This window comes from Gopherus evgoodei, chromosome 2 (genome assembly GCF_007399415.2).
Source record: "Gopherus evgoodei ecotype Sinaloan lineage chromosome 2, rGopEvg1_v1.p, whole genome shotgun sequence".
In the NCBI taxonomy this organism is placed as follows: Eukaryota; Metazoa; Chordata; order Testudines; family Testudinidae; genus Gopherus; species Gopherus evgoodei.
The window spans coordinates 298,838,367-298,855,794 of record NC_044323.1 but is presented as its reverse complement, the minus strand read 5'-3'; the positions used below and the strand labels follow the sequence as shown (position 1 = coordinate 298,855,794).

The window sequence follows — 17,428 nt, the reverse complement described above, 5'->3', positions numbered from 1 at the left end:
TCTACAGGCTCCTAGGTACTACACTAATAATGTCACATGCTAAACCCAGTTCGCCATGGCCATCTGAGTACAGAGAAGGGAAACAGAGCATGAGATGCCTTATTCTAACTAGATATAAACTCTGCTGTCAAAGTGTGTGTGTGTGTGTGTGTGTGTGTGCGCGCAATCAAACACAGGAAACAATGCAAAAGAGCCATTGAATCTATATGAGAGATTTCTGACTGCCACTGGTCCAAGGTTGGGGCAGATCTTTTAGATTTAAGTCACTCAAGAGCTGTTGCAAATCACACTGCTCCTCACCACACACTATAAACCACAGTTTGGTCATGAGCGTCAAGGAAGCCATCTTTAGTATTGTTATAGTATCACAATACACCTCACTGTCAAAAGAACAAAAATCTTGGTGCCAACATCTAACAAGCTTCCAGAGCCAGAGACAATTGACCCTGATAGCATTTAAAAAACAAAAAAGAGGTGGCACTAAACACCAGAAAACTAGAACAGAAGAAATGCTAGGACAAGAATGCCAAGCAATTACCCTCCACTGCACTTAAGTAGGAAGAATGTTAGCTTCAAACTAGAATGCGGCAGACAACCTGCCAAGGAAACAGCTGTACCAGCAGCACCAGTGTCACACCTCATGACACCTGAGGGTCAGTACAATGAGAGGAACAGCAGACACCTTCACAAAGCCAAAGAGGACACTAGAGCTCTGCTTTCTGAGGACCTCCAGAATGCTGCTCCCAGAAGGAACACACCCCCAGCCAGTCATTGACAGTGAAACATCAGGGACAGCAAACAGGCTCCAGGTAGCAGATCCACCTCAGCAGCAGAACAAACCACTGAAAAGGAACAGAAAAAATGGATTTGAGCCTCAGAGATGGTAATTACTGACAGATATCCAGTACCCTGACCTCCATCCTACCCCTACTATTTAGTGCAATAGCATGTAGGGGCCCCAGTAGTGCTTACTACTGAACAAACCAAGATAGTTTCTGCCCCAGAGAGCTCACAGTCGAAGGCGATGTCTACACTGCACAGCCTACGGCAGCGTAGCAGATCCAGCAAATGCTAACAAAGTCTCTGCCAGTACAGGAACACCACCTCCCTGAATGAGATTAACTACGCCCACCAAAGCGCTCGTCCATTGGCACTGTGGCATGTACACCAGGGGTTTGGTCAGCATAGCTCCGTGGCTAGGGGTTGTGGGTTTTTCACACCTCTGATTGACACAGCTATGCCAGCATATGGTTTAGGTGTATGGCAGGCCTCAGTAAAGCTTTGCTCCGTTTGCATTTTAATCATGGGTTGGGCGAGTCTCCAGGTCAAGCTTTGGCTAACGGTATTTGATTATTTGCATCAGGAAGCTGTAAAAGCAGCCCCTGGAAGGAATGGATACCGACTCCTGCCATATGACATTAGCCTTTGCTAACCCCAAGTCGTGCGGCTGAGGCCATCTCCCCCCAGCTCTCTCCTGTGTCAGACCTTTATCACAGGTGGGTCTCACTGAAGGGCCTTGGGAGCAAGAGAGATCCCCAGCTCCCTGTGAGTTGGAGCCATGACCAGACCCTTGAATGCCTATTGTTGTCACATACCATGTTAGAGTAACAGACACCCCATACCCAATAGAGGGGGGAGGGAGGGACGGAGGGCTCTGGGTATGTAACAGCCTATTAGGGAGGGACAGGGAGCCAGCTATCCTCTGGCTATCTCTCACACAGACACTTTCAGCCAACCTAGGACTCAGGCAACAACTTCCAGCCACACATAAGGGGCTTGACGAGTTTGTACATATCCTCCTCAGGGAGTAAGGCTATCACAGGTGCCCAGTGAGCCAAACTCAAACTGCAAAGGCACCTGGGAGCCCCTAGCAGTGTCTCCACAGCTAGATGCTCAGGCCATGTCTACATCTAAAATTTTGCAGCGTTGGTTGTTACAGCTGTATTAGTACAGCTGTATAGGGCCAGCGCTGCAGAGTGGCCACACTTACAGCAACCAGCGCTGCAAGTGGTGTTAGATGTGGCCACACTGCAGCGCTGTTGGGCGGCTTCAAGGGGGGTTCAGGGAACGTTGACAAAGGAGACCAGCTTCGCCGCGGTTTGCTCTCGCGTTCCCGGAACCACCCAGCAAACCTCAGGGAAGGAGACCTGCTTGCTCGGGGGTTCGGGGAACGAGAGAGCAAACCGGGAAAGGAGACCAGCTTCGCCGCAGTTTGCTCTCGCGTTCCCCGAACCACCCTGCAAACCGCAGGGAAGGAGACCTGCTTGCTCGGGGGTTCGGGGAACGCGAGAGCAAACCGGGAAAGGAGACCAGCTTCGCCGCGGTTTGCTCTCGCGTTCCCCGAACCACCCTGCAAACCGCAGGGAAGGAGACCTGCTTGCTCGGGGGTTCGGGGAACGCGAGAGCAAACCGGGAAAGGAGACCAGCTTCGCCGCGGTTTGCTCTCGCGTTCCCCGAACCACCCTGCAAACCGCAGGGAAGGAGACCTGCTTGCTCGGGGTTCGGGGAACGCGAGAGCAAGCCGGGGAAGGAGACCAGCTTGATTACCAGAGGCTTCCTCAGGTATGCTGGGATACCTGCTTATTCCACGGAGGTCAAGAAAAGCGCTGGTAAGTGTCTATACTTGATTACCAGCGCTGGATCTTCTACACCCGAGACAAAACGGGAGTACGGCCAGCGCTGCAAACAGGGAGTTGCAGCGCTGGTGGTGCCCTGCAGATGTGTACACCTCCTAAGTTGCAGCGCTGTAACTCCCTCACCAGCGCTGCAACTTTCTGACGTAGACAAGCCCTCAGGCACCTCCAGGGTTGACAAAGGCCAAAGCCAACCTGCATCAGAGGGACAACAGAGTCACAAAGACCACCAGGGCCATTTCAACTTCTACCCACAGGCACCCTTTCATCCACAGGGCCACTTCAGAGCTCCCCTCTCACCTCACAGTCAGTATGTGGGGAGGTGCCCACATCAGCCCTTTGTTACTCGGGCTTCCTGACTTATTTGCTTTCTATAATTCCCCAACCCTGCCCCTCTGGCTGCCTGTGTTACTGTCAGTAAAGCCCACAGGATTACAAGAAACTGGTCTCTAGAGTTGGGACAATACCCTCAGGATCTGATGGGGGCCAGACTGGGAAACCACAGCCTCAAAAGGGATGCTTGGAATTTTGAAAATGTCCCCCAGTATCCTCCACTTCCCACAGAGAGCCCCCAACCCACTTCAGCCCCCTCCACTGGTCACTCATTCAACCGGCTCCGGTGGAAAATGAACAAGGAGAAAGGGACAGTGGATAAAAGGATAAGACTAGCCCTTTGAACTGCCAATGAATGAGGCAGCTTCCCAGCAACAACAAAATCCCAGGGCAGGCCCTGAAAAGCCAGCCATTCTCCAGACAGGATTAAGCACCAGAACAGTCAGCCACACACAGCACAGCGGGCAGCCCTTCCCCACAAAGGGACAGTCCCTAAATGAGTCCACCAGTGTGTGACTGTGCCAGCACTTGCTGGTTCCCAGCAAGAGGCACCGTAGAGGTGGGTCTATTGGTCTGATGTGGGACAGCAGGAGGAGGGGGAAGGATACAGTGCTAGCTGGACTCATTGGTGTGATGGGGTGGGGGGAAGCGAGGATACAGAGCTAAATGGTTACAAACTGATGGAGATCAGCCTGACAGCCAATGGGGCAACAGGAAACTGGAGCCATAGTGCCAGGATGGCATGGCCAGAGCCGAGTTCCCTTCCTCAGATCACACAGTAACAGGACACTACGCCAGCCCTTGCTGTGTCCTCCCCCATCCCTTGGATCTGAATGTAATTTATTCATGTATAGCCAAGGAAAGGCAAAGGAGAGGGAGGGTGGGGAGGACCTTGACTGTTGGTTACAGGTCCCTAGAACTCTCTCTCTCTGGAGGGGGGTGGGGAGAATATGAGTCTCTTCCCAGATGCCCAGGTCAGCTTCACAACTCTTCCTTTTCTGAATCGGTTCTCCAAAATACTGCAGGAGGGGCTGAAGGAGGCCGGTTCTGTTGGAGGCTATAGCACTAGCTGCCCTTCCACCTCTCCTGTCTGATCGCTTCCGGAAACATAGGAACAGAGTGGGTCCCTATCCAAGGTTACAGATCTGTGATTTGGGAGGTTACCATACAGTGTCTGACCCTCATATGTGCGACTGAATTTGCCCATTTCACACTTCAATAACCAGTCCAGCCCTCTCATCGGGTACAGCAGCCTCTTCCAAGGAGAGAGCCCCCCAGCACAGAGGAGCCTTTGTTCCCTAACACTCAAGGGTTCAGCAGCCCACTGCTTCTATCCTTCCACTTTCATCTAATTGACAGTGCTCCCCACCCTCTCCTGCCTGCACAGTGAGGAGAGCCATCCTAGGCCAGGAGGAGGAAGGGCTCCCCAGTCCCCTTTCCAATTCTGAATGGGAGAATGAGACGCACTGTTCTGCAACACAGACAGTTCCCAGGAAAATGGTCTCACAGCCTGGACCCCTCCTAGCAGACAGTGGGGACTGAGGGGGGAGCCATGTGTCAAGTGCCATCATCTTGGGGTGACCTTTGCATCCTGAGTTAAGTGGGTTTGGAGTCAAACCCATGGCAGGCTTTGTTCTTGAGCCCCCATGAGAGGGGACACCCAACTGAAGCACAGCAGCAAGGGGGACACTCCGCTGCCTTACAGCATTTCAAAGACTCCCTGAGCCAAAACAGCTGCAGAAGCCATGGTGAGGATGGTGCTACCTCTTTGAGACATGGAGGTGGAATGGGTAGGAGATAACCAGTATGACAGCTAGAGACCTGTGTACAACCTGCATTGTAAACAAGTTCTTTACAACTACAGGAGAGCTGTGCCGGGCCCAGTGGGTTCAAAGAGCTATACTGAGCTCTGCCCTCCAGAGTGAGGGGATTCCCAGGCTCCACCAGCCACAGGGAAGCTCTTGGTTCTCTCCCCCTTTCATATTAAATAATACTTCATCACTGCAATGGGACCCAAAGGCTGCAATGCGAATAAGGCCCAGAGTGAGGGCTGCACAGGTATATTGGGTTCTGCTCAGCAGTAAACAACACCTGGGCTTTCTGGCTCAATTCCTTTCTCAGAAATCAAATCAACAAGCACTGTTTTTCCAGATAGCAGTTCTGCAAACATCTCCCCTGCCTGCGATCAGAACAACAAGGCAGATTCTGTCCTGTTTACAGCTCAGCAGCCTTAGGAGAATCTTCAGGCCAAGCTCTGCTGATGCAGCTCCACAGACTTCAGCATGACAACACACACATAACTAAGGGCAGGATTACATCCTGTAGCTAGAACATAAACATCAGCTCTGCTACACTGCTATTCATGAACCAGAATAGAGCCCAGCTCCCCAGCCAATTACTGGGCTGGGCTGGCAACACAGTGCTCAGAGAGAGAAAGCATCCAGCACCCCGCCCCAATACTGGGCCAGACCAGGCTGGCTGCACAGAGCTCACAGGAGTAACATAGCAGAACTGTATGTCTGTCGCTGAACTGAAGTGGGGAGGCTCAGACAACAGCCAGGAGCTTGGCAGTAGGATGTCACAAACGTGGTTCCTCCTCCAGGTGCTCACTGGGATTATTTTCCACTCCTTTATTCCCGTTTAGATGTGAACCTTTGCATGTTGCAAGTTTGCCTCAAACACACGGCATAAAATCTGCTGGGTGTGCCCCGTGGCTAAGTCAACAGTACTGCAAAACCTGCACTTCTGCCTTTCTAACCTGTGGAACTATGGGGCCAAGCATGATGCCAGATTGACCAGAGGAAGCAGCCAGTAGGAACTGTCTCTTTCTGGGCTGCGTAGGTGGAATTCTCTTGCTTGGGGAAGGCAGGCTGCATAGGTGACACCCAGCAGGGCTGGGAGCTGAGACTGTAGAGCACAGACAAGATCAGATCATTCCTAAAAGATCCCCCCCTACCCCTCAATCAACCGTGCTCAGAGCCAGCTCCTTGCATACCCAGGCCACGGAGTCAAGGAGGATCCTAGCATGTTTGGGGACTCAGCCAGCCAGTCCCTGCAGGCTACATGATCTACCTCAACAAATTTCAGAGTGGTAGTCGTGTTAGTCTGTATCAACAAAAATAACGAGTCCTTGTGGCACCTTAGAGACTAACAAATTTATTTGGGCATAAGCTTTCGTGGGCTAAAACCCACTTCATCAGATGCAAAGTAACAGTCCAGCTTCTGGCAGTGACACATCCTTCTGCCGACACATACTAATGATCAGGGAGAGTAGAACATAAGCACCACACTACTTCAAACTCCAACACCCCCCTCCTGGCACTGAGAGAGGATTCCCAAACAAAGTGCACTCCCATGCCAGTCCTCCTTCACTTTCACCCACTGCTTGTGGTTTGTCTTAGCCTAGCCCCTCCTGCTACAGTGGAAGAGAGATGGGGGTGCTTTGCCCAAGGGCTGCCTGTCAGAGTACTACAAAGGTTCTCCAGCTATTAAATTCAACCCTCGAGAAGGCAGGTGGGACACACAGGGTCACCTGGCACTAAAAATGCTAATGCAATTCTGGGGTGCATAACACAGGAATCTCAAATAGGAGTAGAGAGGTTGTATTACCTCTGTATTTGGCACCATGAGACTGCTGCTGGAATCCTGTGTCCAGTCTAATGTTCACATTTCAAGAAGGATGTTCTTGAGTAAGTAGAGAAGGGTCAGAGAAGAGCCAGAAGAATGATTAAAGGATTAGAAAATAGGCTTTATAGTGAGAGACTCACGAAATTCAATCTGTTATAGCATAACAAAGAGACGGTTTAAGAGTACTTTGATCACAGTCTATAAGTACCTACATGGAGAACAAATATTTGATATTGGACCCTTCAGTGAAGCAATGGCTAGAAGTGAAAGGTAGACAAATTCAGAGTGGAAATAAGGCGTAAACAGCCATTGGGACAACTTACCAAAGGTTGTATTGGATTCTCCATCATCAGCATTGAATGCTTTCCTACAAAATATGCTCTAGTTCAACCAAGAATGATTTTGATGAAGTTCTATGGTCTGTGTTATGCAGGAGGTCAGATTAGAGTACCACACTGGTCCGTTCTGGCTTTATAATCTGTGAAATTCAACTCCCTCTGAACAGCAGCTGTTCATACAGGGATCCCTCACCCTGTGCCAAAATGCCACCTCCTCTGTTGTAGGGATACAGCAGCTGCTTAAGAGCTATATAGTAACACTACAAAACAATTTAGAAGAGTGAAAGGGCAGAGGGAATTCAGAAGTAGGATGGAATTACCCAAACTGAGATTTTGTCAAAACCTACTCCTGCGAGAAACACCGAAGGACCATGAATAACTATGAAAGATAAGCGTGTCAGTTTTAAGTCCTATTTGAAAGACATCTCCAGCATCACAACATCCCTAGCAGAGGACTGGCACATGAGGTCAGCTTGGAGTTCATTCCCTCCGGGGCACCTAGCATTGGCCACTGTTAGGCCTTGGCTACACTCACACTTTACAGCCCTGCAACTGGGGTGTGAAAAAACACCCCCCTGAGCGCTGCAAGATACGGTGCTGTAAAGCGTCAGTGTAATCAGGGCAGCAGCGCTGGGAGCACGGCTCCCAGCGCTGCACGCTACACCCGTAAGGGATGTGGTTTACATGCAGCGCTGGGAGAACTCTCTCCCAGCGCTGCCGCTCTGACTACACTCACACTTCAAAGCACTGCCGCGGCAGCGCTTTGAAATTCCAAATGTAGCCATACCCTCAGAAGACAGGATACTGGGCTAGACGGACCTTTGTTCTGATCCAGTATGGCCATTCTTATGAGTTAGACAGCAGAGCACCCCCTAGTCAACTCCCAACCCCAGTTCCTGTAGTAGCTGTTGTCCCTTGGAGGTCCCTCCACCATAATATTGAGCAGACCCAGCCAGTCTTGCTTAGATAACAAGATATGACAAAGATCCCAGCACACGGGGATGCAGATCCAGGGTGGGAGAGATGCTAGGCCAGCGAGAGGACAACTGAACCAACAACAAAGGCAGTAGTTCGGTGACAGAGCTCTGAGCAGAAACAGCTGATGCTCTGCAGCAACAAAACCACATGCACAGCAGCGTTCACCAGAAACTAGGGCTGCAGTAAAGACAGCAAAGGTAGGACACACTCACCAGCACTGCAGCACACGGAACAAGACAAAAGCAGACTATGCTCCAGGCACGCACACACACCAGAGTACAAAACCCCAAAACCAATGGGAGGGGTATGTGCTCATGGGCTGAGAGCAGAGGAATACCCATACATCCGTGGGCTGACGGCTCTTTAGAAGCAGTGACACAGATCCCTGTATTGCAGATTAGCCGGATTTCCTGCTATTTAACCCTGCATATCAGGCCTTAAGGAATGTGTTTCAAATACACGAAAATACTTAAATGCCAGGAAAACATTCCAGCTAAGAGACAGTGCAAGCAGTCTCAGAGCCCAAGGCTCACCAGCTGACTCTTCACAGGCACCTCAGCAGGGAACTGGGAATGTAGCCCCCCTCTGGGGTGGAATGCAGCAGATGTTTCACAGCTAACTGCAACATTATACAAGAGTTTAGAGCAGAAACAAAGTGGATTTCCAGGTCCAGATTAAACTTTAAGGGAATTTAGGCTGTGAAAAGAAATGCCCCAATCTAGACTTTGGCCAGAACCCCAGGGCTAACACTCCACTCCCAAAGTACTGTGGGATCTTTACTAACCACAACTGCTCAGGGCCTCAATTTAAATCTCATGTGAGACACAGTAGCATCAGCAGCACAGTATCCCCTCGTGCCATGCTGGGGCATTACAGTCAGCACTGACACAGTAAAGACAGCCCCTACTACCACTCCATGGAGCGCAGCACCCCATAGCACCACCTTGGGGCACAGTCTGTCACTGACTCAGGGGGAAGAGTGCCAGCTGAGGCACCAACATTTCATTAGAGATCTCCCATCCAAGTACTGCCCAGGCCCGAACCTGCTTAGCTTGAAGTCATAGCAGAGGGTGGGCCACAGCTGACAAAGCAAAAATTTACAAAGAAGTCCAAACAATACCCAGATCTCCATTCCTTGTTGCTTATCTGCTCTATCACACACACCCTTCCCCTCAATGATGCCAGCCATGAAGGTCCATGTGTCAACTGCTCTCACAACTATCTTCATGCTTTCTTCCACGCCATCCTTATGTAGGGAAGGCCCTTCCCGCACTGATCCATCAGGTACTATTCCCTCCTTCCAAATCCTCTCTAGATCTACTTCTGCCAGAACTCCTACAAGGAATCAGCCATTAACAACAGGCCAGCTGAGCAGCAATCATGACTACACAATTTTATTTGCTTGAACTATACCAAAACAACTGTCAGTGTTTGAGAACCATCCAGTTATGCAATAGCTGCTCTCACACACTCGGTGCATCATTTCCAATTGGATTACAACTTCTTCAGAGCAGAGGTCACGTCTTCCTGTGCGTTTGTGCAGCACCCAGCACCACGAGGCCCCATTCCTCGGGGGACCTTTGTGTGGCACCATGCTAAAATACCAAACCAGATTTACCTCTGAAAGGAAGAAATGGGCTGAGAATGTAAGAATGACAGGGTAATTGGGAGTCAATGACCCCACACAGCCTGAACTTAGCACAGCAAGGAGTGCGGCATTCAAAGAGTGCAGTAACACAAGGCCTTAGAATGCAGCAAAGCAAATTTGGAGGAATGAAGAAATCTCGTGAGGGGCCCTGGGAAGAAGAGTTAAAATCCCCCTCAGTGGGAGGAAGCAGTGGGGGCTCCTCAGACACCATTAGGCACAAACAATTCCCCTGAAAATTGAAGAATGCAGGGAATGGGAAGGTGGATTGCAAGGGACTGGCTCAGAGACATGGCTAAAATGCCCTGAAGCCAAATGGAAGAGGGAGAGGTAATAAAGTGTCACAGGAACTACAATTGGACAAGCCCCATAGGTCACCTAGTTCATCTTCCTCCCTGCACAGGACTGTCCAGCTATCATCACCTCTCACTACACTGCTCCCTATATTTATCAACGTCATGGTTCAAGGAGACACAGCCAGACACATCTGCAAAAAGCAGAATGAATTACTGCAGTCAAGTGGAGTAAGGAGGAGTTATATGAACATAGCACAGAGAAGTGGGTAAAGCAATCAGTGGGGAAGGGACCCAACCATTTCTAGAGCCTCTGAGATACTCAGTAAGTCACAGTCTGGCTAGCAGGTAAAGGAGGAAGATTCTGTGAGAATAACCATCACTAGGAGCTGACAAGGGGACCCTGGAATATATAAAGATGCAGCAGGCAGCTGGCCCTGGGCTGCCTTATCTCAGCGGTGCAGGAAGCTAGCTAGTGAAATTACTGAGAGGAGAGATTCAGCAGGTGCAATGTAAACCCCAACTGGTCCCTGAGAAAGTACTGAACAGGACCTACTCTTTCCCTTCTCTCTGCCTCCACATAAGAACGGCCATACCGGGTCAGACCAAAGGTCCATCTAGCCCAGTATCTGTCTACTAACAGCAGCCAATGCCAGGTGCCCCAGAGGGAGCAAACCTAACAAGCAATGATCAAGTGATCTATCTCCTGCCATCCATCTCCAACCTCTGACAAACAGAGGCTAAGGACACCTTTCCTTACCCATCCTGGCTAATAGCTATTTATGGACTTAACCACCATGAATTTATCCAGTTCTCTTTTAAACATTGTTATAGTCTCAGCCTTCACAACCTCCTCAGGTAAGGAGTTCCACAAGTTGACTGTGCACTGCATGAAGAACAACTTTTTATTTGTTTTAAACTTAATGCCTATTAATTTCATTTGGTGACCCCTAGTTCTTGTATTATGGGAATAAGTAAATAACTTTTCTTTATCCACTTTCCCCACACCACTCATGATTTTATAGACCTCTATCATATCCCCCCCTAGTCTCCTCTTTTCCAAGCTGAAGAGGCCTAGCCTCTTTAATCTTTCCTCATATGGGACCCTAATCCAAACCCCTAATCATTTTAGTTGCCCTTCTCTGAACCTTTTCTAGTTCCACTATACCTTTTTTGAGATGAGGAGACCACATCTGTACACAGTATTCGAGAAGTGGGCATACCATGGATTTATATAAGGGCAATAATATATTCTCAGTCTTATTCTCAATCCTTTTTTTAATGATTGCTAACATCCAGTTTGCTTTTTTGACCGCCTCTGCAGACTGTGTGGACATCTTCAGAGAACTGTCCACGATGACTCCAAGATCTTTTTCCTGACTCGTTGTAGATAAATTATAACCCCAACTATACATACAATATGATGGGGGCTTTTTTCCAATGTGCATTACTTTATATTTATCCGCATTAAATTTCATTTGCCATTTTGCTGCCCAATCACTTAGTTTTGTGAGATCTTTCTGAAGTTCTTCACAGTCTTCCTTGCTTTGTACAGGGCCCATATAACAGGGAAGCACAGCATGAAGGCCACCCTGGGCAGAAAGATTTCTGCCATTCAGTTCAATGTAACCGAGTACACAGGAGCCTGTATAGCTGCTCCCAGCTCGCCTCTACTGTTACACTCATGTGTGCTTTGTCCTAGAATGAGTACTACTCAGTGTATCCCATGTGTCTATACACTGCCCAGCACACTGATCTTGACTCTGGCCTCAGAACCCCCACAGATGGGAGTATCAATCCACATTTCATAGATTCATTTTCATACATTTTAAGACCAAAAAGGATCATAATAATAATCTAGTCTTGATATGAAGATATCAAGAGATGGAGAATTCACCTCTTTCATAGATTCTGAGGCCAGAAGACACCATTGTGATCATTTAGTCTGATCTCTCTGTAACACAGGCCATAAAACTTCCCCTAAATAATTCTCAGAGCATGTCTTTTAGAAAAAACATCAAACCCTGATTTAAAAATGGTCAGTAATGGAAAATACACCATGGCCCTTGGTAAATTGTTCCATGGGTTAGTTACCCTCACTGATACAAATGTACACCTTATTTCCACTCTGTATTTGTCTAGCTTCAACTTCCAGCCATTGGATCATGTTAGACCAGAGGTCAGCAACCTTTCCGAAGCGGTGTGCCGAGTCTTCATTTATTCACTCTAAAATAAGGTTTTGCGTGCCAGTCATACATTTTAACGTTTTTAGAAGGTCTCTTTCTATAAGTCTATAATATATAACTAAACTATTGTTGTATGTAAAGTAAATAAGGTTTTAAAAATGTTGAAGAAGCTTCATTTAAAATTAAATTAAATTAAAATGCAGAGCCCCCCCGGACCGGTGGCCAGGACCTGGGCAGCGTGAATGCCACTAAAAATCAGCTCGCGTGCCGCCTTCGGCACCCGTGCCATAGGCTGCCTACCCCTGTGTTAGACCTTTCTCTGCTAGACTGAAGAGGCCATTATTAAATATTGGTTTTCCATGTAGGTAGACTGTAATCAAGTCACCCCCCAACCTGCTCTTTATCAAGCTGAATAGGCTGAGTTTCCCTCGGTAGTTTGTTCCAATGGTTAATTAACCGCACTGTTAGGCACAGACGTTGAATTTTAATTTTCTTGCTTTAAGTTGTAGTCATTGGTTCTTATTATGCTCCCTCCACTGAAGAGAACAGCACCTGATATTTTCCTCCTCTCAAGGTTCTTATACACTATAATCAAGCCAGTTCATTTTTCTTTTGATAAACTATAATAGATTGAGCTCTTTCAATCTTTCACTGTAAGGTATTTTTGCCAGCCCTCGACTCCTTTGTGTCTTTTCTCCAATTTTTCAACTTCCTTTTTAAAATGTGGACACCAGAACTGGATACAGTATTACAACACTGGTCTTAACAATACTGTATAAAGATTTAAAATTACCACCCCACTCCTACTCCCGTTCATATATCCAAGGATCATATTAACTTCTTCTACCACAGCATCGCAGGGGGAGCGCATGTTGAGTTGCTTGTCCACTATTATCCCTGAAATCTTCGCCAGAGTCAATACTGTCCAGGATTTCACAAAAGGGGAAGCTGTGGCGGAAGGGAAGGGATGTGAGCGGAGCGAGGAAACCAGCTGCTCAGCCTCAGCCTGGGCCACTACAGCAGCAGGGGCCTCAGCATACATACCTAACTTAGGGTATCAATCCAGTGGGGGTCGATTTATCGCATCTAGTCTAGACACGATAAATCGATCCCCGAACGCTCTCCCGTCGACTCCTGTATCCCACCGCCACAAGAGGTGCAGGCTGGGTCATCTGGGGAGTGACAGCAGTCAACTCTCTGCAGTGAAGACACCGTGGTGAGTGGGTCTAAGTACGTCGACTTTAGCAACATTATTCATGTAGCTGAAGCTGCGTAACTTAGATTGACACGCACACAAAGTGTAGACCAGGCCTTAGAGAAACACAGGCATGTCAAAACGCTAAGGTTGCGCTAATTTAAGTAAACTGATTCCTAACAGATTCAAGCCCCAAACAAGCAAAAGCAGTTTCTCAACTGAATTTGTTAAATTACTGCCACGTGTGTGTTTAGACAAGGCCTGAGATGCAGAGAATTCCACACACAGACCAAGGAGACCTGCTCATTGCCAGCCCTCCTTTCCAAAGGGCATCAGAGTGCAACACAGCAGTACAAGAGGCTGGAGGGCAAGAGCTGAAGCCATTGATGAATCTTTGTTGGCTGTCTCCCTCCATGCCAGGGAGGGGCTGAGTTAGTGTTGAGAAATTAGAAGGAGCAGCTTTACTCCTCCACAAAGGTAAATAAAAACCCAGAAGCCTCCACCCAGGCCCCAGTTGCCAGCAAAATAAAAGCTGGTCTTAATTATCCCAGCAGAGGCCCTGCCTGACCTTGGGTTTCAAACGGCTGGGCTCAGAGCTGCAGGAGCCCAGCCGGTGGACAAAGGAGGCAGCTCCTGCCCCAGGCCAACTGCAGTGAAGCAGAAGGGAACTCTACAGCCTAGACAACTCCCACCTCCAGGAAAGGGCCCCACTACTGATGCAAATAGCAGGGAGCCAGAGCAGGAAGAAATCTATGCAAAGCCCACAGAGCTGCCAGCACACCCACAAGGATCATCCTAACGTCCCTCCTCCCCGCTAGGAGCCAGCAATGAGAGTTCTTTGGATCAGCTCCAATCTGGAACCCACAAGGGAGACACTTTCTGCCTTGGGTCAGAGTCACTCCAGGAGTTTGGGCAGGAAGGAAGTGCTCAGAGGATCTGGACCCCCACGGTGAGATTCCCCACAGCTACATTCCTTTGTCTTCTGCAATCTTCAGCAGGGAATACTGGCAATGTTAGCCTCCTCCTCTCCAGCCACACTTTCCATGGTGAGACCTCAGCTGCCATGTTTAATTTGGATGATTTCCCAAGCCAGACCCTCCCCATGTCAGCCCTGTGTCTCCCACTGCCAGCTCTCCTTCCCATCAGTCACTCAGCACAGCAGCCATCCTTGCACATCTGGCGTCAAGCTTGGTTCCTTGTCCCAGCTCCTTCCTTCTCTCCATGTAACTAGCCTGTCTGCCTAGGCTTCCATCCTCTCCCACCTGCTAGTGCAGCCTCCAGCCTCACATCTCCCATCACCACCCCTCCAAGATGCAGCTGCCAAGTAACTTCTCTATTACTTTCAGTCCTTGCCCAATTCCACCCTCCTACACAGTCCCACTCTCTCTGCTCCACCCAAGTTTCTTCTGACCTCTCCCCATCAACTCTTTCGCCCACCCACTCTAGACTCAATGCCTAATTTCATGACTCTCCCGATGCATGGAAGAGCCTCTGAATCTCTGCTGGCCAAGCTCCCTCCCTGCTCTGTAATAAAACATTCTTGCTAGACTATACTCATGCCATTCAATATTACATTTCATCCACCATGAACTGGTCACAGAGACTGGATTAAATGATCCAAGAGCCCCTCACAACTCAAATGCAAGAATCTGACCTGCTGTGCTTGCAAACTAAACTCCTCAACACAGGGCCCTACTATTGTCCCCTTGCTGTATGCTGCTGTGTATACGGACAGCCCTGCAGAAGTCATTCTACGAAGGCTGAAAAGTACAGGTGTCAGTGGGAAACTGAGGGCTTCCTTTCCTGGAACTCAGGCACTATAGCGATGGGCAAAGGGCAATTATAAAAACCTAAAAAGATTCAGGGGACTAAAGCTACCAGGTCACACAGAACTTACATTTCACACTAAGGCTTGATCTTATGTCAATATAACTACATCGCTCAGGTAGAAAATCCACACCCCTGAGCAATGTAGTTATACGAACCTAACCCCCTGCGTAGACTGCACTGTGTCAATGGAAGGGCTTCTCACAGCGACATCGCTACCACCTCTCGCTGAGGTAGATTCGCTATGCAAATGGAGCTCCTGGCACTACAGCAGCACCAGAACAAGTGCAGCTATGTCGCTGGTGGCTGTAAGTGTAGACGGGCAGAAGTGCCATTTTAGGCCTGGGGGGGGGGGGAAGAGGAGGGGAGGAAATTGATCTAAGTTATGTAACTTCAGCTATGTGACTAACATAGGTGAAGTAGACGTACTTAGATCTACTCACTATGGTGTCTTCACTACGGTGAGTCGACTGCTGCCGCTCCCCCATCGACTCCACCTCTCACGCAGGAGAGTGCTCGGGGTCGATTTATCATGTCTAGACTAGACACGATAAATCTACCCCCGCTGGATCAATTGCTGCCCACCGATCCAGCAAGTAGTATAGACACACCCAGAAAGAACTCTGGTAATGAGTCCCCAGGATGGGACAGCACCACCAGGAGGGACAAATGCTCCTAACACACAAATCAAATCTATCCATGCAAGCTGCTAGAGCCCAGTCAAGCCACCATAGAGGAAATCTGGCTTTACACATGTCAGGATTCTCCAAGGGGTAGGTAACAAGAGCAGGTGAAATGGAAAAGGTGCTGGGAGGACGTGAGGTACATTTATTCAGACTTTTACCAAGCTTCCTCCACCGCCACACCGACGAAACTGAGGAAGCTGAATGGGTGGGGGGTCAAGCCTGTTCAAAGCAGTCTCAGCCCCAAGAGAAGGCAGAAGTTTGAACCAGACCAAGAGCCTTTCCCACTGACCCCAAAATTTGAATGGGTTGGGTTTTTTCAGGAAAGTTTCTACACAGAAATAAAGATGAATTAACTACAATCCCTCCAGCTCCTCATTCCCTGCCCCCATGCTCCAATTCCTTCTATTTATATTCTATCCATGCTTTCCAGAGCCTCCTTAGACAGCCTTCCTGTTACCTGTACACAACCCCACTGCTACCACTATATCCCTTCTCCCCATTACCGGTACCACCTTGCTATTCTACTACCTTAGCCTAGTACCTGCTCTTCTCACTACCAAAGCACTCTTCTGATATCCATTCCCACAACTGCACACAGACATTTCACTCTTACCAGGGTACCACCCCCACCTGTCCTTACTCCTCCCTATCACCTGCGCCTCTCCCCCAAACGTCTGAGGCCTTTCCCCAGGGAATGCACATACCCCACTCAAGTGCTCCTCCAGGATCCTTCCCCCTCTTCATCACCCCACGCTCCTCTCCTGGGCAGCTGCCCCGAGAATCTCCAGCCCTGTGGCCGGTGTAACAAGCCCCCTCCTCCAGCAGGGAGGACTGACCCTGGGACCCCTGCCCAGAGCGCCTCAGCTCTGCGCGGTGCCGGGCCCGGGCCGACTGGGACTCCCGCCCCACTCCCCCAGGAGAAGCCCAGCCCCTCGGCGCTGACCTTGGGCAGCTCCCGCAGCTGGTTGGCGTCCAGCAGCAGCTCCTCCAGGGAGCGGCTGTAGCGGTAGATCTCCTCGGGCACCGCCTGCAGCGAGCAGTGCCGCCGGTCCAGCGCCTCCACGTGCCGGTTACAGCGCCACAGCGGCGGCATGCAGCGCAGCATCCTCCCGGGCGGCCGGGGCCGGGCGCTCGGGCCGGGCAGGGGGAGCGGGGTGGGGAAGGGCCGGGCCTCGCCGTGGCGCTGAGGGACGGCTCCGGGGGGAAGGGCCGGGGCGGCGACAGGCGGGGCGGGAGGGACGGCTCGGGGCAGGGAAGGGTCGGGCCGAGCTGGGGCGCTGAGGGGCGGGTGGGAGCGGGCCGGGCCGGCGAAGGGTCCCAAGGCTCCGGCTCGGCAGGAAGCGGGTGCGGCGGCTCCGGGTCTCAAGGGCCGGGGCGGCGACAGGCGGGGGGGGGAGGGGCGGCGCGCTGAGGGGCAGGCGGGAGGGGCGGCTCGGGGCCGGGAAGGGCCGGGCCGAGCTGGGGCGCTGAGGGGAGGAGCGGGCCGGGCCGGCGAAGGGTCCCAAGGCTCCGGCTCCGGCTCGGCAGGAAGCGGGTGCGGCGGCTCCGGGTCTCAAGGGCCGGGGAGACGCGAGCTCCGCATGGCCGCCACCTCAGGCCTGGTTCCCTCAGACTCAGGCCGCGACGGTTCCGACTCCAGCCCGGGTCGCTGCAGCGCTCGGGCCCTGCCGGCTCCTCAGGCCGCTGC

General features: G+C 50.4%; 1 protein-coding gene across 26 annotated transcripts in view; it reads right to left on the bottom strand.

Annotated features, from left to right (window-relative positions):
* The window catches only part of SCRIB (scribble planar cell polarity protein), a 234,895-nt gene extending 218,026 nt beyond the window's left edge, over positions 1–16,869 (bottom strand). For all 26 annotated transcript variants that reach the window (XM_030554133.1, XM_030554141.1, XM_030554149.1 and 23 more), the window contains exon 1: positions 16,685–16,869. In XM_030554133.1, the coding sequence (XP_030409993.1) occupies positions 16,685–16,846 (162 nt within the window). In that variant the 5' untranslated portion in view covers positions 16,847–16,869. The remainder of the gene's footprint in view (positions 1–16,684) is intronic.
* Between the last annotated feature and the right edge of the window lie 559 nt (positions 16,870–17,428).